This window comes from Macaca nemestrina, chromosome 2 (genome assembly GCF_043159975.1).
Source record: "Macaca nemestrina isolate mMacNem1 chromosome 2, mMacNem.hap1, whole genome shotgun sequence".
Taxonomy (NCBI): Eukaryota; Metazoa; Chordata; class Mammalia; order Primates; family Cercopithecidae; genus Macaca; species Macaca nemestrina.
The window spans coordinates 150,825,909-150,840,637 of NC_092126.1; the positions used below are offsets into that span (position 1 = coordinate 150,825,909).

The following is a 14,729-nucleotide window of genomic DNA, read 5'->3' on the forward strand; positions in this document are numbered from 1 at the left end:
ACTGCGGGGGAGTGGTGTCTCATTAGCTAGATTCTTTTTGCTAGAGGTTAACTTGTTTCTTGGGCAGAAATGTGTATACAAGGTCCTTGCTATATCAAGCCTCTGATGACCACAGGACTCTGAGCAGACGGAGATAGCTGGAACACTTACAAGGAGGGCATGTTATTTATCCTACAGCTTCTGATAAATGCGTTTATTAGGCAAGCTGATGATGAATGGCAACTTTCTTAGGGGTCCATCAGTACCTCCTAATACAAAATCTTATGGGTTTTGCAGACAGCCAGACCTGCCTTTTAGCTCTGCAACTTTTTAGTTCTAAGATCTTACGTTAGTTCGTGTCACCTCTCTGAGTCTAAATTGCTCCACTGGTAAAAAGGGGATATGTAACATCTCCCTCGTGGGGGATTAAATCAGCACATGGGCAGTTTATGGCATGTGGTCAGCATCTAATCAGCTGCAGTTCTTACTGTGTCTCAATAATGTTGGAAAAATAGTGACTTGGCAAGGGGACCATTTCTGACTCCCTTAAGTTACAGTAGACTTGGAATTAAAATTCACGTCACCCATGCTTCTCTTGGGCACCCCTGTTTCTCTCTCTCTCTCTCTCTCTCTCTCTATCCCCCCAAACCCATCTGCCAGTGTTCAGTGTTTGTTACACAGAGGCTGCCCCTGTATTCCCTGGTTCAGCCTGGTGATATCAGGTGCTCATTTCCCCCTGGGGGGCTCTGCCCAGAGAATCTGGCAACACTAGACCTTGGGGATCACCTAGCTCATCTCCCTCTGCTTCATTTTCCAGGCCAGATAATGGAAGCTGGGAGAGAAAAGTAAAATGCCTTGTTCAAGGTCACCCAGGAAGGTAGAAGCCATTCATTGAAGTGGTTGTTGCATTTATTTTAGCAAGTATGACTAAGTCTGACAGTCCCTGCAAGAGGGTCAAACTCACACCTGTCTGAATTCTCTTGGGTGTTTAGTGTTGGGATAAGTATGTGTGGGGAGAATCCTTCTTTGTATTTTAGTTGTAGTGGTAGTGAGCTCTGTGGTTCCCTGGGAGGCAGAAATATTAATAGCTAACATTTGCACAGGCCTTTACAGCTTATAAAATACACTCATATAATTGATCTTCTTTAGTCCAATAGTCCTTCAAGATAGTTATGATAATTATCATCATTCTTTTACAAATGAGGAAACTAAGACTAAAAATGACTCGCTCAAAGTCACACAGTTAACATGAGGCATATTTATGGGGAATTGAACTTATATTTGTTTGATTTCTAATTTTAGCAAACTGGCCCAGCTGACAAGACCACCTTTTGAGAGTTAATGTCAGGGCATAGTTGTCCTCTGCTGACTCTATACAGAAGTAGAAGAAGGTATCTACAGGCTGCTATCAGCATTGTCAAGAAGGACCATCTAAATGCAGATGACAAACTCTCATCATCAGGGTCTCCAAAATGACAGGTAACAAGATGGTGTAGAAGGCAATAATGATGTCTCTTCTGGTACCGCTTTGTCCCTTTCAAAGTGCTTTCCGGATTGTTTTATGAGAGGCCCAAGTCAGGCAGACTTCCATTTGCATATGAGGCCCATTTGCATATGAGGCCCAGAGACCAGAGCAACTTGTGGAAAATTGCAATGCCAATTAGTGATGGAGCAGGACTAGGATGCACAATTTCTGATTTCCAGATTATTTCTGCTTTCCTCTAGAGTAGGTGAGTCTAAATGGGTTCCCTGACCCTGGGTAGTGAGCAGGAGCCAAGGATATCATGGTTTCCCTTCTTGTTTGGGAGGAAACCCAGACAACAAGCATTTTGCCAAGTGGCTCCAGGCACCAGGCTTTCCTTTAAGCTAGGTTTCTGAGCTCTGCCTACAGAGACAAAATTGCTCTTCAGTCGTGTACCCAGCCTGTCTCTCTGTGAGCTATCTCAGCTGCACTGTTGCTCAAGGGAAGAGAAAAATCAGGTGATAAAGCATTTAAATTGGTTCATGATTTTAGCCGGATTCTTTCATCTGCAGTTGCCAGATGCTTAATTGTGTTCAAAATTCAGTGGCAAGATAAAGATTACAAAGGAAGGACCTCAAAGGGTCCTGGGCTTCTAGAACTGGAGGAGACTGCTGAGATTCTCACAGTTGGCTAAGTCAGTCACTGAGGGATGAAGAAAGGTGGGAGAGACCCCCTTCACAGATTGCTCTGGGAGAAATGCCTTCTACCTGGAGATGACGGGAAAATGCTGGTTGGTCTCAAGAGGGAGATAGGCAGAAATTTTCATATTTTGTAGACATTTTTGAGTCCAAATCCAGTTCTCCCTTCATATTCCAGGTAAAAGGTACAGCATAGATAGAGTAATAGTGCTATGTTCTACCTGCATCGGGAACCCAGATCCACAGGTAAGGATAAGGGAAAGATTGCCATTACAGCTCATTTATCATAAGACACGATGCACTGCATGTTTCTGCAGCATGCAAAAACACTTCTTGGCAAGGACTCACTGCAAGCCGGAAGATACTGATTTAAGCAGATGTGATTTACAGTTGTACTAACTAATGAAAACTTCTGATCAGACACAACTGATCAATGACCATTTATGCCCAATTATAAGAAAACAGTCTGTTCTTCCACAAGAATAATATTCTTATTAAAACCTACCAGAAAACAATGTAATAAATTAGTGGAATATTTGATAAACATTTTTAAATGATCTTGTGGGCCTCCATGGTTTCTATGAAGGGCTCTAAAATAACATTTTAGAGAACATTCTGATCTAGCTCCCACAACTGGGTCACTTACTACGTATTAGAGGCTTTGTAGATCATTCTGAGAAAATCAGAAGACAGAATCCCTCACCTTGAGGGGCTTGCAATCTAAAAAGAGAAGCTGGATAGACACTAGCAACATCAACATATGCATAAGTACAGCCTCTCAGAGCCACCCCTGCGAACACTAGAATGCATACAGCAGTGCCATGGAAGGCTCAAGGAAGACAGTGAGAAACAACACAGACAAGGTTTTTGCCTTCAAGGAGGAGACTGAAGAAGTTTAAAGGGATAGCTTTTGCTCTGGCTATCCCTTTTATCTTGGTTGCCTTGTCCATTCACTCTTTCCTGCCTGTCAGAATTCTGCCCATTTTATAAGGCCTGAGCCTTTCTTTCTCTGTGAAAATTCCTTTCCCTGAGATCTCTTCTTCCTCTGGCTCCTTTAACACTCACTGCCTGCTCCACTTTCAGGTCACTCACAGGCTTCTCTGCTATTGCTAGTTATGTGTTCACATGTTTATGAGCTGTCTTCTTAAGAACTTGGGTTTTATTCATCCTTGAATCTCCTTTACCCTCCCGTCCCTAGCATAATGCCTTGTATGTATTAGGCATGAAAACATGTCTGTTAATTGGTTGATTTTAAAAATATATACATATACTATAAGTTTAATGGTTGGGGAAATTACTTAGCGAAATATTGTTTTAAGAAACCTATCACCCCCAAAATTGAAGTGACACAGTGTTTGAAACCCTCCATTAGAGATACATGCCTTTGATGGCTGGACATGGTGGCTCATACCTGTAATCCCAGCACTTTGGGAGGCTGAGGCAGGCGGATCACCTGAGGTAGGGAGTTTGAGACAAGCCTGACCAACATGCAGAAACCCCATCTCTACTAAAAATACAAAATTAACCGGGCATGGTGGCGCATGCATGTAATCCCAGCTACTCAGGAGACTGAGGCAGGAGAAACGCTTGAACCTGGGAGGTGGTGGTTGTGGTGAGCCGAGATTGCGCCATTGCACTCCAGCCTGGGCAATAAGAGCGAAACTCCATCTCAAAAAAAATTTTTTTAAAGAAGGGCAATAATTAAGTTCATTTAATTATGTTATTAGTGACTTATCAGTTTTGTTCTCCAATAGACACAAAAACCGAGTTGGGTAAGATTACAGTTCAATTCTCAAACAACCGAGTCCTCATTACATGCCAGGTCCTGTGTTTGGTGTGGAGCCCAGAGATAACTAAGACATAATCCTGTCCTAGTAAAGCTTACATTCTAGTCACCAGAATATTGTACGATAGTTTCTTTGGGGTCTATGACAAAGCCAAGCACAGGATATGGAACACTTAGCCTGCCCTGGAGGATTCAGGAAAGGCTTCCTGGAGGAGCCATCAACTTGCATACCTTCTCCATGCCTTCTCTGTCTGCCTGCCTGCCTGCCTGCCTTCTTCACTTTTCTACTGGTAAACACAGCTGCCTCAAGATCCACCTCAAATGTTACCTCCTCTGAGAGACCTTCCTAAGCCTCAGAGGCAGAACAAGTCCCTCCCTCCTTAGTCCTCCTAAACCTCTTTGCCCAACTGTATGATAGCATTTCTCACATCTTATGTGGTTCCTGCGTCTATCCTCCCCCCACCCCCCAGCCCAATTAGATCGTGAACTTGCAATAGACAAGAGCCACTTCCCACTCATTTCAGCCTTTCCAGCTCCTACCACTGTGCCAGGCACGTAGTAGATAGGAAGACCACCGTGTTATTGTAGTTGACTGGGAGACCTCTCTGATAGCACTGGCTCAGAGCTGGATTGTGTATCTCTAGGCCATGAGTTGAGTGCCAGCTGGGATGTAGGAAGCAAGAACTGCCCGCCCAATATTAGTGACAAGCCACTCCCTGACTCCATTCAGCCCAGTACATACTTACTTTTAACCAATTCAAAAAAGAATTCAGGCACCACTACTAGGATACCTACTGCTGTGTACCAGATGCCTTACATACATGATCTCATTTACTCCAGGTAACAACTCTGAAAATGGTTACCTATTCCCTTTTATCAGCCAAGGAGAGAGGCTCACAGGGGTTACTGATCCAGGGTCACATATCACCTAGGGTGGTCTGCTGCAAAGTGTATCTGCTGTGTCCTGCTCCATTACAACACAAGGGAAAGTATATCTATAAGAGATGAAAACCAAAGGTCCAAGAGTCATGCAAGATTTAGAGTGCACATGGGAAGGTGGCCATCAGAAATGTCTTCACAGAGGTCAAGGCAACGAATAAAACGGAAAAAAAAAAGAGAAAGAAAGATCTTGAAGACATGTGCTTCTTGATATGGCACTGGATGCACCAATGCATGCTAGGAAAGAAACAGCGGGGTTGGGGGATCCCCCTCCTTCCATGACAGAGTTGAGAGGATCTGTTTCTCCCCTTTCCTTGGAGTAAGGAGGCTGTCTTCCTCCCTAGAAGAGGTATTTCTTTTTTTGTCTCACCATAGGGTGTGTGTGTGCGTGTTAGTAAGAGCGGATTATTCCCTTCCCCCTCTTCTGGGGGCTGGGGAGATGACACCTTTCTCCCCAACGTTGGGAAAGGAGGTGGTTCTTTTCCTCCTCACTACAGGGTGTTCGTGCATGTGTGCATGTGTGCGCGCGTGATTGAGATGACTCCTTTCGTTCTCACCTCCGCGTAGGGAGGCTGACACCTCTTATCTTTCCAAAGGGAGTGGGGTCGGTTTCCTTCGCCTCCATCTCAGCTGGGACACGGCTCTTTTTCTCTCTAACCAAAAAGATGGTGGGGACTCTGGTTCCTTTTCCTTCCCCTGGGGAGAAGGCCTGGCTCCCACACCCTCCCCGCATAGTCACGCTCAGCTTGCAGGAGGCCTGGGTCGCCCCCTCCTGCAAGCCCCGAGAGTCGCCAGACAGGCGGTTAGGTGCCCTCCGTGAGGGGGGCGGGGCCGCCTCTGCGGCGCGGGGCGGGGGCTATCTCTGGCCCCGCCCCTTCCCCGCCCGCTCCCTCTCAGCGAGCCTCGCGCCGCCCGGCTTGCCTGGCCCAGTCGGCCGCGGCTGTCTGCGGGGTCTGGCGCTGGGGGCAGAGTCTCTGCTGCCAAAGCCGCTGCCTCAGCCGCCTCAGCCGCCTCAACCGCCTCAGCCTCGCCTTCCGCCCTCGCTCTCCCTCCGCGCCGCCGGACCCCGTAGCCCCGCGCGCCCCCAGCCCGTCAAGCCAGATGATGAACTTCCTGCGGCGCCGGCTGTCGGACAGCAGCTTCATTGCCAACCTGCCCAACGGCTACATGACCGACCTGCAGCGGCCCGAGCCCCAGCAGCCGCCGCCGCCCCCCGGCCCGGGCGCGGCCTCGGCCTCGGCTGCGCCCCCGACCGCTTCGCCGGGCCCGGAGCGAAGGCCACCGCCCGCCTCGGCGCCCGTGCCGCAGCCCGCGCCGCAGCCCGCGCCGACGCCGTCGGTGGGCAGCAGCTTCTTCAGCTCGCTGTCCCAAGCTGTGAAGCAGACGGCCGCCTCGGCTGGCCTGGTGGACGCGCCCGCGCCCGCGCCCGCCGCTGCCAGGAAGGCCAAGGTGCTGCTGGTGGTCGACGAGCCGCACGCCGACTGGTAGGTGCCGGGCGCCGCCGCCCTCGGGGTCGGGATCCGCCGGCAGCCGCAGGCCAGGAGAGGACGGTCCCAGGTCGCCGAGGAAACGTTTCAGACCAATAAAAAGGAGGGTCCCTGAGGTCCCGCTGGGAGGAGGTGGGGGCTGAGCGCGCGCGCATTTGCGTGGTGAGGGAGGACATCCATCAGCCCGGAAAGGCGAACCCTAAGCTAAAATACCCCTCGATTGCCCTGGGTCCCCCGGGTCACATACAAGAAGGAGCTACTTTATGCAACAGGAAAGGCTCTTAGGAAATAATTTTTTGGGGGGGAGACGAGGGGACAGACTTGTCAGCTTAGACACATAAAATCTGAGGTGAAATAGTCCCAGGTGGCTGAAGGAACATTTAGGCTTTAAAGTAAAAGGTTTAACTTCATGAAGCACGGAGTGAATTTGGAGTGGAAATTGGTATTTTGGAGGGAGAGGGTGGTGGTGGGTTTTTTTAACGTGGACCCATGAAGGCTGATATCAGGTATTGACATCAGGTTGATGAAATCACAGATGTGGTGGCCCAGGTGTACACGGGCTTCTTCCCCGGACATGGCTGAAGTCTCTTTATGAATAATAAAATTGTTGTATTTTGTGCAGCAGGGAGGGGACGTGTGGTTTTTTTTTTTTTTTTTGATTGCTTGTTTTTCTGAAATGTGCGTGGCGCGGGGTGGGGGGTGTGTGTGGAAGTGAATGGTGGCTTTTTCTAGCAGAAAGATGAAGACCTTGGTAAAATATTATGGATCATTAAAGAGGCACAAATAAAAGGAGACCTGCCTTAATGTAGTAGATGGGAAACTTCAAGAATTTTTTTTTTCTTTTAAAGGGATAGGTAGCATGTTTCCAACTTAGAATGGTGAAGGCTGCTGGTTGGTAAAAGTACGAATGAGGTCCACTTAAGACAAATTAGTTAAAAGCGGCTCTATTTTATAGTTAACCTAGGGAATGGTGGGATGGTGAAATTGACAGGTGAAGGGCTTGGAGAAATGAAGAGGCCAAAAATCTGGGGGTGCCTTTTCTCCAGGAATATGAGCAAGGGTTTTGTTTGTTTTTTTCTCACAGGGGTTGAGGTTGGAGACTGGACCTGAGTGTTCTTACCAGGAGGGGTGCACAGAGAGACCACAGAGCTATTTCTCTCCATTTCCTCTTTTGGCTGCTTCTCCGCTTTCTCTCTCTAGCATTCTCTGGGAGATCCAGAGGGAGGGAGTGCTGGCGTGTGGGTGTGGTGGAAATGAGATGCAGATGTGGAGATGCTTGGGTGACTTATGTGGATGGCCTTTTCAAGAGAGTAGAGTAGAAAATCCGAAAGGACTTTTGCCAGGAAATGACAAAGGCACATGGAAGAGGGTAATGGGGAAAGTGTAAATGCATATGATAGTGCCACTGGCAGCCCTCCTTAGGAGAATTACTCTGACTCAGTTCATATCAACAAGTGCTCATTAAGGAGGAAGGGAAGGTAACCAAGCTAGTAAAGGTGCTCAGTCAGAGCATCCATTATATGCCAAACGCTGTACTCTCAGCATGGTATCTCATTGCATTTTCTCCACAAAACTGAGGCTTAGGAAAGGTAAGTAGTATGTTTACAATCATATAGCCAGCAAGTGGTAGAAGCAGGATTTGAACTTAGGCCTGTTTGACTCCACTGCTTTCATTCCACTGTGTTATGTTGCCTCACTATTATTATTAGCAATATTAATAACAAGCTCCCTCTAGGCAGTGTGGGGGCCTTTTAAGAGAACTCACTCAAATTTGGGACACAAAGTGGATACATGAAACAGTTAAAAAGAAATCTAGAATTACTGGTTGAGACTAGTGTTTCAGGCAGTCAACAAATGGAGTGGTTAGTGAGAGCCAGAGTTACTGGAGAAAGCTTCATGAAAGATGAGTCTTGAAGAAAGGCCAAGAAAAGGAGGAGGAGAAATGAGAATGACATTCGTGCTTTATTTTTCTATGCAGGAATCTGACTCTTTTCTATGCAGGAATCTGACTCTTCTGTACCTTGTCCTGATTTCTTATCCTATTAAAGGCACTTGTTTTGAGTCTTATTGCCGGTTACGTATCTATAGATAGGTACTGATACTCATTTGTATGGGTATAATGAAGCTGCTGCAGATTTCTGTTTAGTTATAAATGCTTCTGTAGCTTAAGATTTGAAACTCTCTTTCGATAGTATTCTCTAGGAAGACTATTTGGCATAAACTAGAGAATTTGCCTTGCCCTGGAGACTAGAAGCCCCTGATGGAAGTCATAGAAGCCACTTTCCTATGGGCTGACTCCCAACTGTTTTCCTATTTTCTCTGAAGTAATAACATTGATTTATTAAAACTCATAAGCCCAGTTCAAGTCTAGTTCTTGACAGTAGTTCTGTGTTCCTGTGTTTCTGTGCTTAATAACAATTCCCAGAATTGCTCTTCTAACTTGGGCCTAAATTTGTCAAAAACATCTCAGTTAAATATTGATGAGTGGTTTTATTGAAAAGTCTCTATGAGTTAAGGAGCAGGTGCATGCCATGACAAACGCAGTGACTTACACAGGTGATTTTTGCACTGAAGGCTGATTTTAGTAAAATTGTCTCACAGTTTAAGCTACCTAGATAGTATTCAATGAGTGATATCGTATATGCCCTATATTATTTTCCTGGTGCTGGAATAGGAAGTCAGAGTGTAGTCTCAGTATAACTTAGAATATTGGTCCCCTCTGAATTATAGAATGCTAAAATAAAAAGGGTTTGAACAGCATTTAAATAACAAGGGATGTAAAAGAAGGGCTTAAAATAAGCAGCCTCTCAGCATCCTTAATACACCACAGTTTCCTTTGAATTTCTATCATTGTTATTGTGAGCAGTTGGAGACCCCACCACTGACCAGGTTGATGGGAAAATTGGAAGATGTTTTTCTTTTGCTGGAAATGTTTTCACTGGTTGTTTTTGAGATCTTTAGATTAATTGCACACTAAAAGATTATTGAAAAATTTATCTGTGCCATTAAAAAAATGAAATCAAGCTCTTCATATACCTTATTATTTGTTATTAGTGTTTTTAAAATATTGCCAGAAAATGAATGTCCTCTTTTAAGGTTCATGGCTAAATTTGAAATGCAATTAAGATTGCACTTTGATGATTGTGCTTAAGCAAGGAACAGGTGTTTATGTTGTTTCTTCTGTGTGTTATACTCTCACTAGTGAAGGGGTAAGTTTTCTCTCAGATTCTGTCCTGCCTCTGTTCTGGAGATTCTGACCCCAGTGATCAAGTGAGCTTTTCATTCTAGCATGATGTTTCAGTGTTTGATTCAGTATAGCACAGGTACTCTTGAGTGTCTAGACTGCAGATATAAGTCAACAGATATTTATGAAGCACCTTCTTTGTCCAGGGGATATTTGCTAAGAAAAATGAGACACAGTATCTGCCGTCTGAGAGCTTACTGTCCAGATAGGTAGATAAGATAAATACTTTAAAAAAAATTTTACTAAAAAGTAACCCTTGGGCCTTTGGATCAACAGCATTGGCATCAACCAGGAGCATTTTGAACTGCAGAATCTCAGGTCCCACCTCACACCTACTAAGTCACAATTTGCATTTGAATAAGATCCCCAGGTGATTCATAATCACATTAAATGTTAGATGCACTTAGCTAAAGGATATACCATTAGTGCTAAGGGTGTGGCAGTAACACCAACTACTGTCATTTATTGAACAACACATGCCAGATGTAATAAGCTCTGTGCCAATCTCATTTACTCTTTACATAGCAATGTAATACTGCAGAAGTTTGAGAGTTAAGTGATGGATCTGGGCTAGAGTGGGAATGGAAGGTTTCTCAGAAGAAGTGAGGTTTTAACTGAGCTCTGAAGAATTGGAATCAAAAGAGATAGGTTTGTCTCAGTCCAGGCAGTGGATAGCATAAGGAAAGTACAACAGCAGAAAAGAAGGAGACAATGAAGAGACTGAATTAATGCTGGATTATCTAGGTGTACCTATCTCCATTCTTTTCTAGCCAGCCTTTGAGCATTTCATCAAGAATAGAGGAATTCAAAGTATAACAGTCTGCTTGAACTAGTGCTTGTGAGTGGCTCTAAAAAATACTTGAATTTGAACTTGAAAGAACACTCAAAATTTGGGGCTTCTTTGTTTAATACTTTAAGTGTCTTATTTCTAACCTAAATATACTGATTGCACAGAATTTGATTGTTCATAGCAGCAGTTGCTTGTACTTTAGAATTCTCAAATATTAGAGCTGAAAGATCATCTGAGTTACTTTATAAATGGGGAAATCTTGATCTCGAGAGGGGACATAGCTTGTTCAGGGTTACTCAGTTAGCTAATGGCAGAACCAGAACTAGAATCTAGAACTTTAATCTCTCTACCATGGTTTTTTTTTTTTTTTTTTTTTTTTTTTTTTTCCCACTCTACCACAGTATCCCTCCATTTTTACTATTTTCTACCTTTAACTTTTATATTTTTCCATCCCTTACTATCTCAAGGACTGGTGGGGACTTTTAATCTCATAATGATAGCATTTAAACTTGAAGGATCCTGAATCATCATCTAGCCTAGAGAAATGGAATGCTTTGCCCAAGGTCAAATAAGAAGTTAGTGAAAGAATGGGAACTAAAACTCACATCTGACTCCAACTCAAGTTTCTTTTTACTCTTAAGTCACTCTTTTAGGAGATTTCTCAAATTCTTTTTCTCCTGAAAAGTACTTTTGTGTTGGCTTCTTTTGAAGACTCATCATGGAGCTGTAAGTGCTTAAAAAGACCATGTAAGCACGCTCACACTATTAGCCACACCAACAATTACACTATTCCTTGTTTGTGTTCATTTGTGTTATTGTTGTTTCAGCAAAGTTCATTCTAAAATGGTTGAAGAAGGCTGGGCCCGGTGGCTCACACCTGTAATCCTAGCACTTTGGGAAGCTGAGGCAGACAGGTCGCCTGAGCTCAGGAGTTCAAGACCAGCAACACGGTGAAACCCCATCTCTACTAAAATACAAAAAATTAGTTGGTTGTTGCAGTGTGTGCCTGTAGTCCCAGCTATTCGGGAGACTGAGGCAGGAGAACCAGAGAGATAGAGGTTGTGGTGAGCCGAGATCGCACCACTGCACTCCCGCCTGAGCAACAGAGCAAGACTCCATCTCCAAAAAAATAAATAAAATAAAATGGTTGAAGAAGACTCTTGGAGACCTCATCATCAAAATCCAACAGTCTAATAAAGTTGGTAGGACTGTGCGGTAATGCTGACCTTCCTTTCAGGAACCCATTTTTACTTTAGCATTCCTGTCTACCTAAGGTTGCTTGCTTACTGTCTTTCTGTACCCAAGTTCAGGTCTGTAATAACCTTGTTCTTTTTAATATCTTGCTAAGCAAAAAGGAATGGAGGCCTTAATAGGAAGTTTTCCGGATGTGCATACCTTTCCCTCAAATTTACAAGGGATGTAAGGATGACTTAAACACTGGCCTTGTCTATTGGAATCTTCCAGTCCAATGGAGGAAGACAGGCATTTAAAGAGGATTTTAATATTGTATGGTAATTAGTATGCATAGGGTGCTATGGGAACACAGAGATAGGTTATCCTGGGGAATGAAGATATTGTAGTTAGAAATGTTCCATTAAAATGTGCCACCATGTATTCTTAAATAAACCACTTTGCATCTTTGGACTTTGATTTTCTAAAATTTGTCAAATGAGAGGATTTAAATATATTCTCCAAGATCCTTTCCAGCACTATATTATTTCCATGGTTCAGTTTTTGTGCCATTTTCTTTTAAAAGCATTAGCTCTAATTTTTTCTATATGGTAATGCCTGTAAACCTTTGGAAGCAGCGACATACGTCAATAAATGACTAAACATTTCCTGGAATGAAAAGCTCACCTTTGAATGGTCTTTATTCAGTACCTCCTTGTTACAGTATTGCTACCATATGTTATCGTGAAAAAAGAGGCTAATCCTGTGATGCCTGCTGTGTGTATTTCCTCATCAATGATGGGAATTGGGACTTGTGGCTAAATCTATGTGGGAATCTAAAACAAAAGATGACAATGCCACCTGATAAGCTTGCAGAAGGTCTTACAAGATTTACAGGTGTACACGTAGTGGGAGTGCCACTAATAAACACACAGAAAAACCAAGATGCAACTCTGTCTTGAGGCTACAGCATTTAACCATGACTTCACTCTAGGTGGTGGATATGATCCTGAAAAAGCTGTGTATATTGAGTTTTTGTAAATTGAATAATTTCAAAAGCAGTGGGGTGCTCACTATTTAAATGAATTGTGGAAAATATTTTGCAAGAGAAATTGCCTTTTTTATAAGAAAATAATTGTTACCTAATTTTTTTAGCTTCCCACGTAGAAGCAATCGGGTATCAGAAGGCTACAGTATCTCTTTAGAGAAAGGAGAGGATGATCTAGAAGACTTTTCTGTTCTGCAGACATTGCTTCAATACAGCAGGAAGATGTAGTTTTTAATAGGGCAGTGACCTATGGAGAGAATAAAATGAGCAGGTACCACAGGTCCCTGAACTCTAAGGATGTCCGTGCTGCATGACTAAGAATAGGAGGATGTATATGGGCCTTGGTGTTTGTTGCTTGACAGCAGGCATTTCAGAAATTTTAACCAGTTCATGTAAGATTGTAAAATAGATTAGATTCCGTCACCCTGCCCTTCTTTCCTTTTCAGCAGCATGAAACAATGCGAAGATACAGGATTGAGGGTCAAAAGACTTCGAATTGAGATCTGGCTCCACTGTTAACCATATGGCCTTATCAGAGTTACATAATCTCCTTGAGCCTTTCCCCCATCTATTTGACAAATTTCCACTGGGGGTCTACTATATATATCAGGCACTGTTCAAGGTTCTAGAATAACAGACAAAAATTAGTTTCCTTACCTGTAAAGTGGAGATAACATTATGTATTTCTGATATCACTATTGTGATAATTAAATAAAATAAGATACCATAAAAGCATTCTGTAAAAGCTAAAAAGCCATACTAGTAGTTACTGTTGCATCTTTCCCTGTTTCCAGCTGCAGGTATCTGATCTACCTTGGTTCCTTTTTTGAGTTCTCAAAATTTTGTTATGCAACTGATTGTTTATTTTGCACACTTCTGGGATGAGGAATCTTCTTTTTGTTGTTTTTTAATTGAGGGCCACTGGCTCAAAGACAGTATCATCAAAGGCTTTCTTTTGTGTTTTTCAAAAGGCAATATAACTTAGTTTTTTTTAATGACAAAAGCATTACCCATTAACTCAGCTATATATAATAATTAGGGACAGGGCCACATAAACCTTTATTTAATAAGTAAATTCTAAAATAGCTCTCCTTCAGTTTTACTTGTGACTAATTAAGGAAGGATGGCTACAGAGGAAAATGAAGGAAGAGAGAAATACACAGAAAGCCTTTAAAAGGTGGTGCCTGTATTTGTTTCCCTGTCCAATCAAAGCCTAGAACATTGCTTTCAGAATATTTTAAGGCAAAACAAAAGCATTCACAGGTCTTAGAAAGTTAGCTTCTTTCTTAACATTCTTCCCTAACATGTAGTTGCTCATTATGCTTATTCACAGTTTGCCTCCAGCTTTTCAGACTAATTTCTCACCGTCCCCTCAATCCTGAATTTTGCTGTACTCTGGATTACCCTCTCCCTGCACACATGCTGGACTTTCAAGACCTGGTGCTATTATTGCACTGCTGCCTTTGTTTGGAATGCTCTTGTCCTGGTTCTCTTACCTTAACGTTGATTTTCTTTATTTCATTCCCCGAGGATAAAGGCATTGCCTATTGTTGAAAAAGACGCAACCTCTCTTGTCTTCTGGGTGATCTTGCTTCAGATTTCATCTCTCTTTTTCCTCCTGTTCATACTCTCATTTTCTACTGATTGCTCCTTCTATGGGTTGCTCCATTCTTGTAAATAAAGTAACAAATGAAAAACTGATCCTCACTTTCCTAATCACTCTTCCAAACATGAAAGATAAATCTCACTTATTACTTATCCAGTTATTTGCCCTTTTCCACCGACACTGGCCTTCTGCCTTCTTTGTAATATTGATACTGTTCTTGCTAGGGAACCTAATTGCTAAATCCAGAGGAAGGTGTCAAACCTTCACTGATGTGTTTGACACTGTATATCTTCCCTTTGGAAGTTCCTTGGCTTCAGGACACTGCATTCCTTGTTCCTTTTTAAAATTTTTAAATAGTTTTGTAAAGACAAGATCTTACTATGTTGCCTAGGCTAGTCACGAAGTCTTGGTCCCAAGTGATCCTCCTGCCTCAGCCTCCCAAAGTGTCAGGGTTATAGGCATGTGCTACCACCCCCAGCCTCTTGGTTCTCTTCATACTTGTTTTATTGAAGTGTCTTTT

The 14,729-nt window shown here is 43.3% G+C and overlaps 1 protein-coding gene across 2 annotated transcripts in view; it reads left to right on the forward strand.

The window, feature by feature from the left end:
* The first annotated feature begins 1,342 nt into the window (after positions 1–1,342).
* The window catches only part of LOC105477724 (synapsin II), a 196,703-nt gene continuing 183,316 nt past the window's right edge, over positions 1,343–14,729 (forward strand). Inside the window, exon 1 of one of the 2 annotated variants that reach the window (XM_071092228.1) lies at positions 1,343–1,458. In XM_071092228.1, the coding sequence (XP_070948329.1) occupies positions 1,415–1,458 (44 nt within the window). In that variant the 5' untranslated portion in view covers positions 1,343–1,414. Of the gene's footprint in view, positions 1,459–5,792; positions 6,349–14,729 lie in introns of those variants that run through there. The other variant, XM_011734382.2, reaches the window with a different exon arrangement.